The sequence below is a fragment of the Bubalus kerabau genome, chromosome 12 (genome assembly GCF_029407905.1).
Source record: "Bubalus kerabau isolate K-KA32 ecotype Philippines breed swamp buffalo chromosome 12, PCC_UOA_SB_1v2, whole genome shotgun sequence".
NCBI classification, from domain to species: Eukaryota; Metazoa; Chordata; class Mammalia; order Artiodactyla; family Bovidae; genus Bubalus; species Bubalus kerabau.
In genome coordinates this window covers 12471217-12486815 of record NC_073635.1, presented here as the reverse complement: position 1 = coordinate 12486815, position 15599 = coordinate 12471217, and the positions used below count along the sequence as shown (strand labels likewise).

The 15599-nt window shown below is 43.3% G+C and overlaps 1 protein-coding gene across 1 annotated transcript in view; it reads left to right on the top strand.

The window, feature by feature from the left end:
* The window catches only part of VWA8 (von Willebrand factor A domain containing 8), a 375174-nt gene that overhangs the window by 330838 nt on the left and 28737 nt on the right, over positions 1–15599 (top strand). The window contains exon 40 of the mRNA XM_055541970.1: positions 537–645. Within this exon, the coding sequence (XP_055397945.1) occupies positions 537–645 (109 nt within the window). The remainder of the gene's footprint in view (positions 1–536; positions 646–15599) is intronic.

Here is a 15599-nt window from a genome sequence, read left to right as displayed (position 1 = left end):
AGGTACCCACTCCAGTATTCTGGCCTGGAGAATTCCATGGACTGTATAGTCCATGGGGTCGCAAAGGGTCAGACACGACTGAGCGACTTTCACTTTTACTTTCATCAGCAGCGTACAGGCTTCCCTGGTGGCTCAGCAGTAAAGAATCTGCCTGCCAATGCAGGAGATGCGGATTTGATCCCTGGGTTGAGAAGAGAAGGAAATGGCAACCCACTCCAATAGTCTTACCTGGGAGATCCCTTGGACAGGAGCCTGGTGGGCAGGCTGTAGTTCACGGGTGTCAGACAGGACTTAGCGGCTAAGCAACCAGAGCAGGCAGTAGTCTGCACGTATCAATCCCAGCCTCCCAGTTTCTCCCATCCCACCCCCTTCCCCCTTGGTGTCCATGCATTTGTTCTCTCTGACTTCTTGCTTTTTCTCCTCAAAGGCAAACTGAGTTACTAAGAAGTTGGCTATTTCTAGCAGTAGATGACTGTCAGTAAAAGACCCACGGATATTTGCTCTCAGCTGTTGTCTTTTTCACCCCCCAATTTTAGGCTAAAGGAGATCCAAATGAGTGAATATGATGCTGCCACCTATGAAAGGTTTTCAGGGGCTGTTCGACGACAGGTGCACTCCCTCCGAATTATCCTGGATAATTTACAGGTAATCAACATGAGCGAACCAAGAAAATAATCTGGTCACCCAATTAGGCCCACCCCAGACCCACTGGAGAAATTTATCTGTATCCTAGCCAGATGGTCAGAAAAAATTAACTAATGCCAAAATGTCTGCATAAAATCTTTGGGTCACTCTGTGGCCGTCTTAGTTGAATTTTAGTAAAAGTATTTGACCTCAGCTTTCCTCCTGTCCAGGAAGAAGTAGTTTGGTGACTTCAAAAGCATCAGACTTCCTGATTTCCCTTATCTAGACCTATGAGCACCTCACCTCTACTAGAACAATGTAACACTGAATGATTGAATTCTCTTCCACTTAACAAATGCTCATTTCCCTGGGCATTGAGGGCAGCTTCTGAGGGGCTCTGAGCTCCCGGGCCAGGCAGTAGGTGAATAAGAGCCAAAAGGAGAGATTCCTGGGAGATGAGGGTGATGCTAAATGGTGCTGGCACCTAACTGAAGAGGGGGTATAGTCACGTCGTTCGTTCATTTCTTAAGTTATTGATGGGACAGAAAAATAAAATGCAGCCCTTGCTGTCAAAGAAGGAACTTAAAGAAGACAAGCAAACAGTTTCCTAAGTTCTGTAGAGAACGTGCATGCTTCTGGAGGGCTGAGTGAGAATCAGCTTTATGGAAGATGAAATGCTTGAGTTCACTCTTGAAAGATCCTGAGGAATTTTCCAGCTGGTTGAGGAGTCAGGACATTTCTGACGCGGGACGCGGCACGTACAAGTGCACTGAGGCCTGGAGGAGCACAGTGAGCTCAGAGAGGAGCACGTAATTCAGTGTGACTGAGAAGACTGTGTGCGTGGTGGGAGATGACGGCAAGGGAGCAGGCGGGCCACGTTGTGAGGACCAGATGGTGATCCGGCCCTGGATGCCGTGAGAGCATGGCAACACTGGGTTTTACCCTGTGAACCAAAGGGCCACTGGGAGATTCACAGTTCCAGGAAGAAATACAAGAATATGTTTTTAACTGAAGGAATCAGGATTCCCTTCTGATTAATGTGTTACTGGTATTCATTGGGCACCATGCTATAGTTCCTTTTACAAACATTGTTGCATTTAATTTCACATCAGTCCTTTAAGATAAATGTTATGTTTACAAGATCAGTCAAAGGAAGAAAAGTCAAATCCACTAAGGTGACTTCTTAAAATATTTTCAAGTGTTTCCCTTAGGGAATTTTTTTTTAATCCACCAAGGTGTTAAATGGGCTTTCTGGTCCTCAGTTTGGAACCCTAGTGGCAGTTGAAAAAAGCTACTGGCCAAAGATAGACAGGGCCTGCTGTGGCATATGGATCTGTAGTTGGCAACCAGAGCAAGGAGACCTGGGTTTGGTCCCCTTTGGAGCATCTCCTGCCAGTCCTACCTGGTTCTGATTGACTCATACCATGCAACTGTCTTGGGGTTATTGTGGAATCCCAGTAACCAGGGCTGTGTCCTTGGTGAACAGCACAAAGTCTGGCCAGGAACTAGCAAATCATCCTTTGGGATAACCTTACAAAACACAGCTTGAAGCCCACGCATTGATTCCAGGAGGCTGGACCAATATCTGAGCAAAGGGAATGTCTTGCTCCAAGTTAATGCCTCTTCCACATGTCCCTCTGTTGCACAATGGGTCCCTCTTCTCAATTAAGACATCTTTCACCAGTGACCTCCTCTTGCTTCTTGACTGGCTTCCTCATGGGATGTCATAGCATCCTGGTGATTGAACCTTTTACGAATCAATAGCAAGATTTCCTTGTTAGAATAGTAGAGTCTGTAATAACTCCAGTTATACTCAGTTCAGAATCTGAATCTCTGATTCCAGCTTTCCCTAACAAAAGAAAATATCCTTTTCTACAAAAAGCCACTGAGTTTAATCCTGTCTTCTCTCTAGTGTTTTTTTCCTAATCAACCATCCGTAATTTCATTCTCTGCTGCTGCTGCTGCTGCTAAGTCGCTTCAGTCGTGTCCGACTCTGTGTGACCCCAGAGACGGCAGCCCATCAGGCTCCCCCGTCCCTGGGATTCTCCAGGCAAGAACACTGGAGTGGGTTGCCATTTCCTTTTCCAATGCATGAAAGTGAGAAGTGAAAGTGAAGTCGCTCAGTCGTGTCCGACTCTTAGCGACCCCATGGACTGCAGCCCACCAGGCTCCTTCATCCATGGGATTTTCCAGGCAAGAGTACTGGAGTGGGGTGCCGTTGCCTTCTCCGAATTTCATTCTCAGGCCCAACTAAATTAGCCTTTCTCTGATTTGTTTTGTCTGGCATGATATCTCTGTGGACCAACAGTTATCTTCTTTATTTTTCCTTCAGTGGTTCAAAATGGGCCTGTTGTTCAGATAAATAGTGTTTTTGAACGCTGATGTGCACTGTGCTTGGCACTGAGGGCACAAAGATTAATAAGATATTATCTCCGTACTCAACAAAGGTATTAGCCTGGAGGCGTGGGGAAACCTGCACAGATCATTTCTATTTAATATGTAAGTGTCTGGGGAGAGCAAGGAAGAGAATGCAGTGGATACCCAGAGGAGGAAGATTCAAGGATAAATTTCACATTTTATTTATCTATGTACTGTTTGGCTCCGCTGGGTCTTTGTTGCTGCACGTGGGCTTTCTCTAGTTGCGGTAAGTGGAGCTACTGTAGTTCCGCTGCTCGGGCTTGTCCCTGCAGTGTCTTCTCTTGTTGCGGAGCATGGGCTCTGGGGTGCTTGGGCTCAGTAGTTGTGGCACATGGGCTTAGTTGCCCTGAAGCATGGGGGATCTTCTCAGACCAGGGCTAGAACCTGGGTCCTCTGCACTGGCAGGTGGCTTCTTAACCACTGAACCATGAGGGACACCTTCAGGATAGATTTTGAGGGAAAGGATCCGTGACCCGAGTCTTGAAGGACAGACGAATATTTACCAGACAGACCAGGGTGAAAACAATGCCCAGGGGAAGGCACAGCGTAGAGAAAGGGCTGACACTGTGTGAGCCCAGGTGTGAGGTGGGGGCCAGCCACGGGCAGGGTACCACTCAGTGTGACATGCAGAAGGCTTTGAGGCTGGGAGGCGAGTGGCTGCCTGGTCAGGAACTTTATTCAGAGCCCCCACTTTGCGGTAGGCAAAGAATGGAAAGCATTTCCCCATTCACTTTATTTAATCTATAATAGCTGTGTTTCACCCAGGGGACTGAATATCTATTTTGCATAATGGTTCTTGACCTCAACACCCAACCTGGTGAAGAAGATGCATGTAGCTGTAAGAGAAGACACAATTGGTAAAGCTTCAGAAAGTTCTTAACTAAGTGCTGTGGTTCTGGGGACAGCTGTGTGAGCAACTTCTAGGCTGGGCGGTTAAGGAAGGACTCACAAAGGAAGGGTCATTTGAGCTGGACCGTCCGTGAAGGATAAGTATGGTTTCAACTGGCAACTCTTCAAAGGATGCTGTTGGAAAGATGGTTTTGACCAGAGCTTCTCAAACTTTCTGTGGAGAGGGGCCAGGTTTTGTTTTTTATTCAATTGATCACAAAGGAATACTTTTTTTTTTTTAAGACCAGTCCTTCACACACATTAATTGGGAAAATAATACCTTTATGTTCGTGTTTCTCTAACATCCTAGTAACCAGTTTAGTGGATCCTAAGGAAGCTACAGTCCATGGGGTCACAACGAGTTAGACACTACTGAAGCGACTTAGAATGCACGCAAAGAAGCTTATTTCTGCAGTAGCCCAGTTGATTGTTTCCAGTAACTCCTCACAAAGGCTACCTTGTTCTTCAATCCTCTTTTCCTGTTAACAGATTAATACTTTATATAACAGAAATGAATTACTGAAAAAATGATATGAAAAACCAGCATACAAAATCCAAGCCCATATTACTAAATATTAGGTTCAGCAAATCTAAAATTACTTTGTCAAATTGTCATATAAATTTCTAAATGATTACTATCAATTCACATGACCTATTTTATCACAGACCAGTAACAAATGTTCCCACACCAAAGGCAGTCTGGGTAGCTCTGGTCAAGATAGGAGGAACCAACGAGAAGAGGACAAAGACTTTAATACAAGGCTGTTTGGAGAATGGCAAACTCCAGCATGACTAGAGTTCAGAGCTTCGGGGTGGGCCTGTGTGGAGGGGATGGTGGAGCGAAAACTGGAAAGAAGGTGAATCCATGCTGACTACCTTTTGTAGTCAGTGAGGATTGTGGAAGCGACTGAGAAAGGGAGTGGTGTGGTTTTATCTTCTGTACGTAGTTTCAGGGACTTCCCTGGTGGTCCAATGGCTAAGACTCCATGCTCCCAATGCAGGGGACCCAGGTTCGATTCCTGGTTGGGGAACTAGCTCCCACAAGCCTCAACTAAAGATTCCATACGTCACATCTAAGACAGGGCACAGCCAAATAAATAAATAATATTTTCCTAAAAAGAGAAGTTTTATAATCACTTAAGTCCTGTGCTCATGCTCAGCCGTGTCTGACTCTTACCGACCCCATGGACTGTAGCCCAACAGGCTTCTCTGTCCGTGGGATTCTCCAGGCAAGAATACTGGGATGGGTTGCCATTTCCTCCTCCAGGGGATCTTCCCAACCCAGGGATCTAACCGAATCACCTGCATCTCCTACACTGGCAGGTAGATTCTTTACCACTGAGCCACCTGGGAAGCCCATGAAGGGATATAATCTCATAGGAGAGAGAAGTGGAAGGCAGGAAGTCAGATCATAGCATCACTTCAGTTATTCAGGTGGGAAGTGATAGGCACCCAAACCAGGGTAATTGAAATGAAGAGGAAAGGATGGGACAATAGGGGGGTAGGACCGCAGAGAGTTCCTGATGGAACGTGGGGAGAGGGGCATGGTGAGGTTTTTGAGCCCTCAGGGACAGAAACAAGGAACACTTGAGAAGGAGAGGCTTGTGGAGAAAGCAGATGTTTGCTCTGTCTGTTCTGATGCTTTCGCACTACTGGGACATCCATGGAGAAATGTCAAGCATGATACTTGAAGATTTTAAGTTATGACTCAAGTTCAAGAGCAAGATTAGGACCAGACAGGCTTGCGTACCTATACAGATATCTCTGTGCTTTTCTGGTCATCTGTGCAGAAGAACAGCCTAAGCCAAGAGGAAAGACGTGTAGACAAAGGTGACAGCAGAGAGCAAAGAGCTGCTGGGCTGGTGGGGGTTGGCGGGGTGGGGACGGGGGAGTGCAGCAGGGAGAAGTGGAGGCAGTCCTGCCAAGCAACATCTGCATTTCCAGAGAGAGCAGTAAAACGCTAACTACTGCTTCTTAGCTCACAAGCGACTCGTCACGAGGCATCAGTCACCAAGCCGTGCCCGACCCTGTGGCACCGTGGACGGCAGCACGCCGGGCTGCAGGGGCCTCTCCATGGCCGTAAGGGGACGGCCTAACTGAGCGCCGCTGAGAAACACAGTCCTGACTTCCAGGCCCTGTGAGCAAAGGCCTCGAACTCAGTCTTTGACAGGTGACCATTAGAAGGATTAAAAAACTAAGAGGCTGTAAACTGAAAAACCCATGTAATAGGGAAGAGTGCTAATGACATACGAGAAGCTTTGAAGAGTTTTTGCTAAATTTAATGTAATGTGACCCCTATGAAAAATAATACCAAAGACAATTCAGACTCCTAAGAAACAGCAATACTAGCAAGTGAGTCTGAGACCACAAATCACATTAACATCTCTTACTTGGAGAGACAGGGAGGAGGAGAAGAGAGACCCCGAGAGCTGGTGAGCAGGCTCTGTATGTTAGCTCTCTGCTCTGTTTTTATTGACCAGCTTCCTTAGGGTTTTTACCTCTACAGTATGGAATAATAAAGTTTTCCATTCACATTAGTAATTAGACTTAAGACTGGCTTGAGTCTGTTCTTCCTACTTTTAATGTAGATTTCCACTTTGGCATTTTTCATTTTCTTAGAAGGTCAGGACGATCTCTTGACCTCCACGTTGTCACTACAAGTAGCCGTGTCTGACAGCAGCAGCCCTGGGAGCAGTGGGGTGGGAGGGCTGGGTTTTACACGGTGGCAGAGAGCGACAAGCAGAAAGCTGGAAAGGCAATAACCCTGGGAAAGGGGCCAGAGCAGCCCCAACTTATCCTTGGCTTGAAGACGAGATCAAACAAAGGCTAAATGGCCCCACAGCAAAGGTTTTTCCAAACAAAATAAGAAATGATGTGGAGATGAAGCTCTCATGCTGTGACTGTCCACAGTTCCAACTCCTTTCCTGCTGAGCTCTTGAGCTAGTGGTAAAGCTTTGCTTCGACTGCTAATACCAGTCTAAAATCTTCAAGGAGACTTCTAATAATAACAAAGTGGAGAGTCTATCCAACCTGTTGTCGAACAGTTTCGAACAGCCGTCTCATCATCCAAGAATAAGAGCACCAAAAAAATTAAATAAGATGAGATGTATGAAATTATTCTTCAGTGAGGTAGAATAATAAGTAATAAGATATAGAAGAAGAAGATGTCAACAGGCTAGAATATTTTCTTCAGAAAACAAAGGTTTTTATAAAACATCTGTTCTGTGTTCTCACAATTCAAAGAAACCTGAAGTATGTGAAATAAGACATCTTAAAAGGATCTGGCCAAGAGGCAAGCAGGAATAATAAGGGAATTGAATGCCATAAGGAAGGACTCGAAGAAAATGAAAAACGCAATGCCAAGGTTGAAATCTACATTAAAAGGAGGAAGAACAGACTCAATCCAGTCTGAAGTCTAATTACTAATGTGAATGGAAAACTTAAATTGTTATTCCATACTGTAGAGGTAGAAACCCTAAGAAAGCCGGTCAATAAAAACAGAGCAGAGTGCTAACACATGGAGCCATGAGCCTTCCCAACAAGGAGAACAGTACTTAGCTAATGGTAAGTGCCCAGTAAATATATACTGAATAAGCCAGCAATATTCCCAAGGAGGCCACCAAAAATCACACATAAGCAATAATTCAAGTAATAGTAAAAACGTGCTGAGCTGAAGACAGGCCTAAGTCAATGGATCAAAAGAACTTTGCTGAGTGCCAGGCAAAGTTAATGAAAAGAGATAAACACCTCACTACAGCCTCATGGAATGTAACACTTCAAAAACAAAGAAAATATAAAAGCAAACAGGAGAAAAACTAAGCTGTCATCCAAGAAAGAAAAATTCATCTTACCTGTATTGAACACCAGAAGATTGTGAAGAACGTCTGCAGGATCTGAGGGGAGAATAGTTGTGACCCAAGAATTCTCTACTCAGCCGAAGTGCAAAACTGACAGAAAGACATTTTCAGATAGTCAGAGGCTTTAAAAATATATGTCACTTAAGTATCTGTTTTAGAAATAATTTTGAATTCAATGTGTATGGACAGGGAGGCCTGGCGTGCTGCGATTCATGGGGTCGCAAAGAGTCGGACATGACTGAGCGACTGATCTGATCTGATCTGACACATTACATATATATATATATGTCAGTATTCTAGCCAGTTAAGAAAGGAATCAAATTCCTTGAGAATGGGAAACTTGGGACTTCCCTAGAGGTCCAGTGGCTAAGAGTCCATGCTCCCAATGCAGGGCGCCCAGGTTCGATCCCTGGTCAGGCAACTAGATCCCATATATTGCACTAAGTCTGGGTGTGGCCAAATAAATAAATACTAAAAAAAAGAAAAGAATGGGAATTCTGTGGTATTGAAGGACCAGCACTGAGCATTAGAAGCAGTTGAACACAGAATCAAGTCTAAATAATTGTGGGGAAATATGTTGAAAAGAAAGTTTAAATATCAAGAATAATGCTTTCTAAAGGTACACAATATAAAAGTAGTTTAAAAATAATAAATAGGGCCTGAATCCCCATATTATGTCAAAAGTTAAAACTCCAGAAGTTGGCATAAATAGAAGGAAGCAAAAAGTATGATAATGCATGTGACAAAGAGAGAAACAAATACTTTCATTCCTAGATTAGAGAAATTGGAGTTAAGTCAAGCTTTTTAAGAGTTTAATCATGCTGGTATTTTTTAGATATATTTCTTGCAAATCGCATGTTTTGATGAATACCCCTGGTTATTTTATGGAGAGGGGATTGTCAGGGGGCCAGGGCAGGGCGGGGAGCGAGTAGGATGCTATTGAAGTGCTCCAGGTGGGCGGAGGTGGCCGCTGACCTAGGGCTGACGTGGGCGTGGTACGAGATGGGCCGATGCCGCCGAAGCTGAGAGGCTGTGCCAGCGGTCTAGGTGTGAGACGTGAGGGAGAGAGAAGCAGAGGCGATTCCCAGATATGTGCCCTGAACAGCCGAAGGAATGGCTGCCCGTTGCCTGTTGTCGAGAGAACTTGGGGAGAGCGGAGGACGGGCTCTGGGGCCAGTTTTGAACTATTGAGTTTAAGCTGCCTGTTATACATGCTCATGGATACATGCAGCTCCCTGCTCCTTTGAAGTAAAAAATTTTTAATTCTTGAAGGAGAGACGTGGAATTGCTCATAACAACTCATTGTAAAATGACAGTATGTTGTCACCCAGCTAATAGTTTAGTTCCTTGTCACCATCAGAGAGTACACACTCTTCTAACAAGAACCACCTTTGTTAAGTGCATGAATCACTAGTGTTTGGTTTTGTTTTTCCCTGGTAATGAGATGTTACTTCAAGAAACATGGAATTCCCTAAATAGGAAGGTCCATATCTGCTCCTTTTTGCAATACCATTTCACCACTTAGAGCAACTGGCAACCTAACATGTATTTAATAGCTATTTATATTATGTCAAAATATCAAGAATCATAAAGAAAAATTTTTTATTGTTTCCATTGATTTATAATTTATTTTACAAATACTATACAAAAGTTTACCTTAATTCAGCATCCTTTTTGTTTGAATGGTACAAATCAATAGCAAAAAAAGCATATGTTAGTCAAACATGAAGAAATGTTTAAATAACGGAAACTAATGTTTAATAAAAAATCACTACTCCCAGGTATCCTCAATATCCATTTATATCTATTTCTTCACCCAACAAGTACTTAGTGTTGGTCACCTATACGTTTTACTCTGTAGAATGGATGTGCTTTCTACAAAGCCGCTTAAACCTTTCTAATCTTTTCATTAATTCTAAAGGAACAATAGAAGATTGGCTTGCTTGTAGAGTTTATAGATAAAGGAAGTCTTTGAGCTTCCCTGTTGGCTCACCGGTAAAGAATCCACCTGCCCGTGTAGGAGGCATGGGTTCCATACCAGATCCAGGAAGATCCCACATACCACGGAGCAACCAAGCCCGTGCACCGCAGCTACTGAGACCGTGCTCTAGAGCCCGGGAGCCACAGCCACTGAAGCCGTCGCCCCTAGCGCCGGTGCTCCCCAACAAGAGGAGCCCCTGCAATGAGAAGCCCCACAAGCGGAGGGTAGCCTCTGCTCACCACAACTAGAGAAAAGCCTGTGTGACAGTGAAGACGCAGCCCAGCCAAAAATAAATAAATCAAATAATTATAATGACAACTCTTTCAAAGGAAGTAAAAAGTCTTGCTTAACCATAACCCAAATAAGTGAAGATTTAAGATGAGTCAGAATACTTTCAGTGCTGAAGTCACAAGACCCAGTGTCACAAACCGCAAGATAATTGGTTTTTGTCAAGTTTATTCCTCCTGGTGTCCTCACTGCCATAGATGTGTGGTGTGTGTGTGAGTCTGTGTGTGCTTTCTGGTTAACCAAATTATTTCCAGAAAATGAAATTAACCAGAATACGTCATCCTCTGAGCACTCTAACTGTTCTTTACATGAAAGTAATGAAACTATATTTCTTTTTTAGAAAGTCTGTAATGTAGACTTTTTACTAGTGAAACCTATCTTTATATATAATGAATTCTCATTAGTATGAATTTATGACATAATACAAAACAAATGGACATATTTACAAGAATACTTTTCTTCACGCAATAGAAATAACAATAAAGAACATGTCTTGGCTCTTTGTTATAAATAAAATTACATGTTTAAATACAGTAGGAACTTACTATTTAAAGAAGCATTTTAATAAATCCCATAAAATACACAGACCAAAATAATCAATATTCCTATTCCAGCCCTCAGTAGAGTTTTGAAGAGCCTCCCCGCCTCCAGCACATTGGCTTCAAGAACACCCATCCTGACATGCCTCTTCCTGTTTTGAGTTTCCAAGTACTGGTGGGCTGGCTAGATGATAGATAATAAATTATCTGTCCATATTTATCTGCAAGCTATATACTTGAATGAATAGTGCTACTATATAAAAATGTCTTTGTGTCCATAGTTCTGGAGCAAAAGCCTAGCACATTCTTTCACTTCTCAAAAACAAAAAGTACTGGTTCTTGTTTCTAAAAATATCTGTGACAGGCAGAATCAAAAATAATTCATTTATCCACAAATAAAAATTTAAAGAAGAGAATAGATGCCCACCAACATGGCTAAAATTAAAAGAAAAAAGAAACTGTCAATATCAAGTTTTGGTGAGGATACAAACAAAGGAAGCCCTTATACACTGATCCTGGGAAATGTAAATTGGAAAAACCACTTTGGAAACCTATTTCATGGCATCTCCTAAACCTGAGTGTATCCAGCATATCCACCCAACTGAAATGCACCCGTACCTGCTGCAAAAGACACGGTCAAGGATACTCATGGCGACATTACTCATCATAGCCCCAAGCTTGAAGTAACACAGTCATGGCACCCCACTCCAGTACTCTTGCCTGGAAAATCCCATGGACAGAGGAGCCTGGTGGGCTGCAATCCATGGGGTCACTAAGAGTCGGGCACGACTGAGCAACTTCACTTTCACTTTTCACTTTCCTGCATTGGAGAAGGAAATGGCAACCCACTCCAGTGTTGTTGCATGGAGAATCCCAGGGACGGGGGAGCCTGGTGGGCTGCCGTCTATGGGGTCGCACAGAGTCAGACACGACTGAAGCGACTTAGCAGCAGCAGCAGCAGCAGATGAGACATCAGTTGTGACGTATGGTCAAAAGTCACACGATTGGACATTGTTATGGCGGAGACAGAGAATCAAGAGCTGCTGGGCACAACAGTGCCAGTGCCTCTCCTGGGAACGATGTTGAACCAAAGAAGCCAGACACAGACGGGTACATACTTTATGATCCCACTTTATGAAATGCAAAAACACACAAACCTAATCTGTGATGCTAGAAGTCAGGCAGGTGGTGGGCAGGGGTCCTTGGCAGGGCCTGGCTCAAGTCCAAGAGAGACTCCAGAAGGCCGGAGGGGTACGGGGGTTACAAGGTGTGTTTGCTTTTAAAGTTCACTGCCTCTGCACTTGAGATTTATACACTTTATTATGAATATATTATACTTGAATTTTAAAAGTTGACCCAAAAAAGTGGGTGGCAGATTTACTAGAAAAAGCATATCCCTTCCTTCACTCTCACCCCAAATTTTATTAAGTCTTTTTCTTTTATTGGTATACAGAATGGGAACAAAGCCTTCAAACTAGAGAGGACATTAAAAGATGAGAGCTGTGCACAGGAGAAGAGGCAAACCAGCATAAGAAAGTAAAGACCCCAGATCTCCAGGTTCTTCCATGATGGACAGTCTAGAGACAGCAGACAAACATGATATTATAAGGGAAAAATAAGTATTTTGTAATTCGATAACCCCCTTACTAAGGGCAATAATAGATCCCCTAGAAAGGACCGCCTTTTATTATAATGTTTACTAATTATTAGCATTGTTGTTGTTGTTGTTGTTCAGTGGCTAAGTTGTGTCCGACTCTCTGCAACCCGATGAACTACAGCACGCCAGGCTTCCCTGTCCTTCACCGTCACCTTGAGTTTGTGCAAACTCACGTCCATTGAGTCAGTGATGCCAGCCAACCACCTCATCCTCTGTCGCCCCCTTCTCTCCTTGCCCTCAGTCTTTCCCAGCATCAGGGTCTTTTCCAGTTATTAGCATAGATACCAAAAGAAGAATTTTGCAGTGCTATTGGGCTGGTTGTTTAACACACCTTTACTGGATCATGGTTCTCTTGCTCTTAAGTTAGACCTTTTCCCCAAATTCACACCACCTGTAATTCCCTTCTTGTGCCTTCAGTCTGTTACAGCGGCCTCTGTGTTCTACCACTGATCAGGAATTGATATCAATAACACAGGATTTTGCAAATCTCTGGTAAAGAGTTAACATTTGTGTACTTTATAGTCTTAAGGAGCTACCTCATAATGAAATGACTTTGATAGTTAGCTGGCCAGTGAGATTTCTATCTCACAAGCCTACTAAGGAAAATTGAAGACAAAGTTCTTCTGGTAAATGATAAGTGTACTAGTATACTTTAGGCAAATATAGGAATATCTAAAATAACAAACCAGCCTTACTCCAGATAGCTTCATTACAGTGGGATCTTTATAAATATATCTAGAAGACTGTTTTTGTTATTTAGTCACTGAGTTGTCTCTGATTCTTTTGCAATCCCATGGACTGTATCCTCTGTCCATGGGATTTCCCAGGCAAGAATATTCCAGTGGGGTTGCCATCTCCTTCTCCAGAGGACCTCCCCAACCCAGGGAATGAACCCAGGTCTCTTGTATTCTTGGATCTGACTCTGTCCCAACTTAGAGAACAACCAAATGGCTGAGAGCCTTAGATAGCTATTTAGGAGATTTTTGGTATACCACCACCACCCCACCCCACACCCACCCACCAAACTCCAAATAATGGAAGATTTTCATCCAGTTACATATCTGCTAAGTGGTTCTAGATGTTTTCTGCTTCTTTTGGGTGCTGAGAGTGCTGATGTTGCAGCAGAACAATGAATTTTGGAAAGCAAAGTATGTTTCATGTAACTAATTATCCACCCAGGTCTCTCAAAATGTTTACTATCAATAGCAAACCAGCTTAACATAACTACATTGACGCTAAAGTCAAAATAGACATGAAGTGAACTGGTTTCCTAAGCAGTTATTTGCCCCATAATTTGTTGCACTTAGCAGACAGGCAATTCAGCTATTTCTATTATTGAAGAATAGACCTACTAGTGGAAAAAAAAAAAAAAACATTGCTTCAAAGTCACTTTTTAGACTTTGATTAATGCTTGCTACTGCTACTGCTAAGTCACTTAAGTCGTGTCCGACTCTGTGCGACCCCATAGATGGCAGCCCACCAGGCTCCCCCATCCCTGGGATTCTCCAGGCAAGAACACTGGAGTGGGTTGCCATTTCCTTCTCCAATGCATGAAAGTGAAAAGTGAAAGTGAAGTCGCTCAGTCGTGTCCCACTCTCAGTGACCCCATGGACTGCAGCCTACCAGGCTCCTCCATCCACGGGATTCTCCAGGCAGGAGTACTGGAGTGGGGTGCTATTGCCTTCTCCGTGATTAATGCTTAGAAGCTTACAAATTAGGGACAATTCCCAGTTACTTGAGAAAATATTACTGTGATTATTTTGATGTAATTAGGAAGAGGCAAAGGGTAAAAAAAACTAATTGGGAAATCCTCCACTTAATACTAGTGACTTTCATTTCTAATTAAATGTAGACTGCTGTGCTTAGTCGCTTAGTCATGTCCCACTCTGTGACCCCATGGACTGCAGCCTGTCAGGCTCCTCTGTCCATGGGGATTCTTCAGGCAAGAATACTGGAGTGAGTTGCCATCCCCTCCTCCAGGGGATCTTCCCAACCCAGGGATCGAACCCAGGTCTCCCACATTGCAGGTGGATTCTTTACCATCTGAGCCACCAGCGAAGCCCAAATGCAGACTGTAATACTTCAAACAGACGGTCACAGACACAGTGTCCCCTCAGTTTGGAGATGGGGCTGCAAAGACACAGAGAATCTCCATAACTGCCCAAAGTGAGACAAAACTAAGATTTTCACATGCTGAATCCAAGTCTGATGCTTTGTCTACCCTGAGCCACTCTTGGTCTTGATAAGTGCATTGCTGAAATGAAAATAGGCCCAGTATAGTAAAGAGTCACCATTATATTCATAACTAGATTTTTTAAGAGACTTCAGTTTTTTAGAACAATTTTAGATTCCCAGAAAATTAAGCAGAAAGTGCAGAGAATTTCTGTATACCTCCTGCCCCCGTACACGCCCTTCCCTATTACCAACATCCACCACTGATGTGGTACATTTGCTACAACTGATGAACCTACACTGACACATTAGCACCCAAAGTCCATAGTTTACATTAGGAATCACTCTGAGTGTTGTACATTCTGTGGGTTTGGATAAATGTATAATGACGTGTATCTGACATTACAGTATCATCTAGAAGTTTCACTGCCCTAAAGATCCTCTGTGCCTTGCCTTTTCATCTCTCCCTCTCCACCAACCCTTGGCAACCACTGACTTCTTTTACGTTCTCCATAGTTGCGCCCTTTTGCAGAATGTCGTCTTGTTGGAACCATACATGCTATAGCATTTTCAGATGGACTTCTTTCACTTAGTAATATGCATTTAAGTTACCTCCAAGTCATTTCGTGACTTGATAGCTGATTTGTTTTTAGCACTGAGTATATTTCATTGTCTGGGTTCTTAATGTACGTATCAGCTTTGATAAACCTGTGCCTTCATTGGGATATTACGACTCTTTATCACTTAACTGTCATCTTAGTCCAGTGGGCATAGTTTTAAGCATTATGTGGAAATATCTTTAGAAAAGTAATTTAGGAGATTTCCGAATGTAGATGATCAGAATGTCAGTAGAGTACAGGATGTTTGTGTACTGTGGTTCTCAGCCGTTCCCATTTGTACTCTAAGTCACAGAGAACTTGAACAACAACTTGAAAAGGAAGAATCTGAAGATCACATTTAAGAACCTGAAGACTACGTTTTCTCTGTGCTTGCAGACAATGTTAACAAGTTCAAGCTGATTAATTTTTTACCTAATAAATTTTCTAGGAGTACCGTGACAGAAAGTCCAGAAGAAATTCACCGCCGTTACACTCCAGATATCGCATACCTCTCCAGAGGTTCATTTGCATACCACTATCCTGTTCATATGTGCCAGGAGCTCGTTTTGTCCTTCC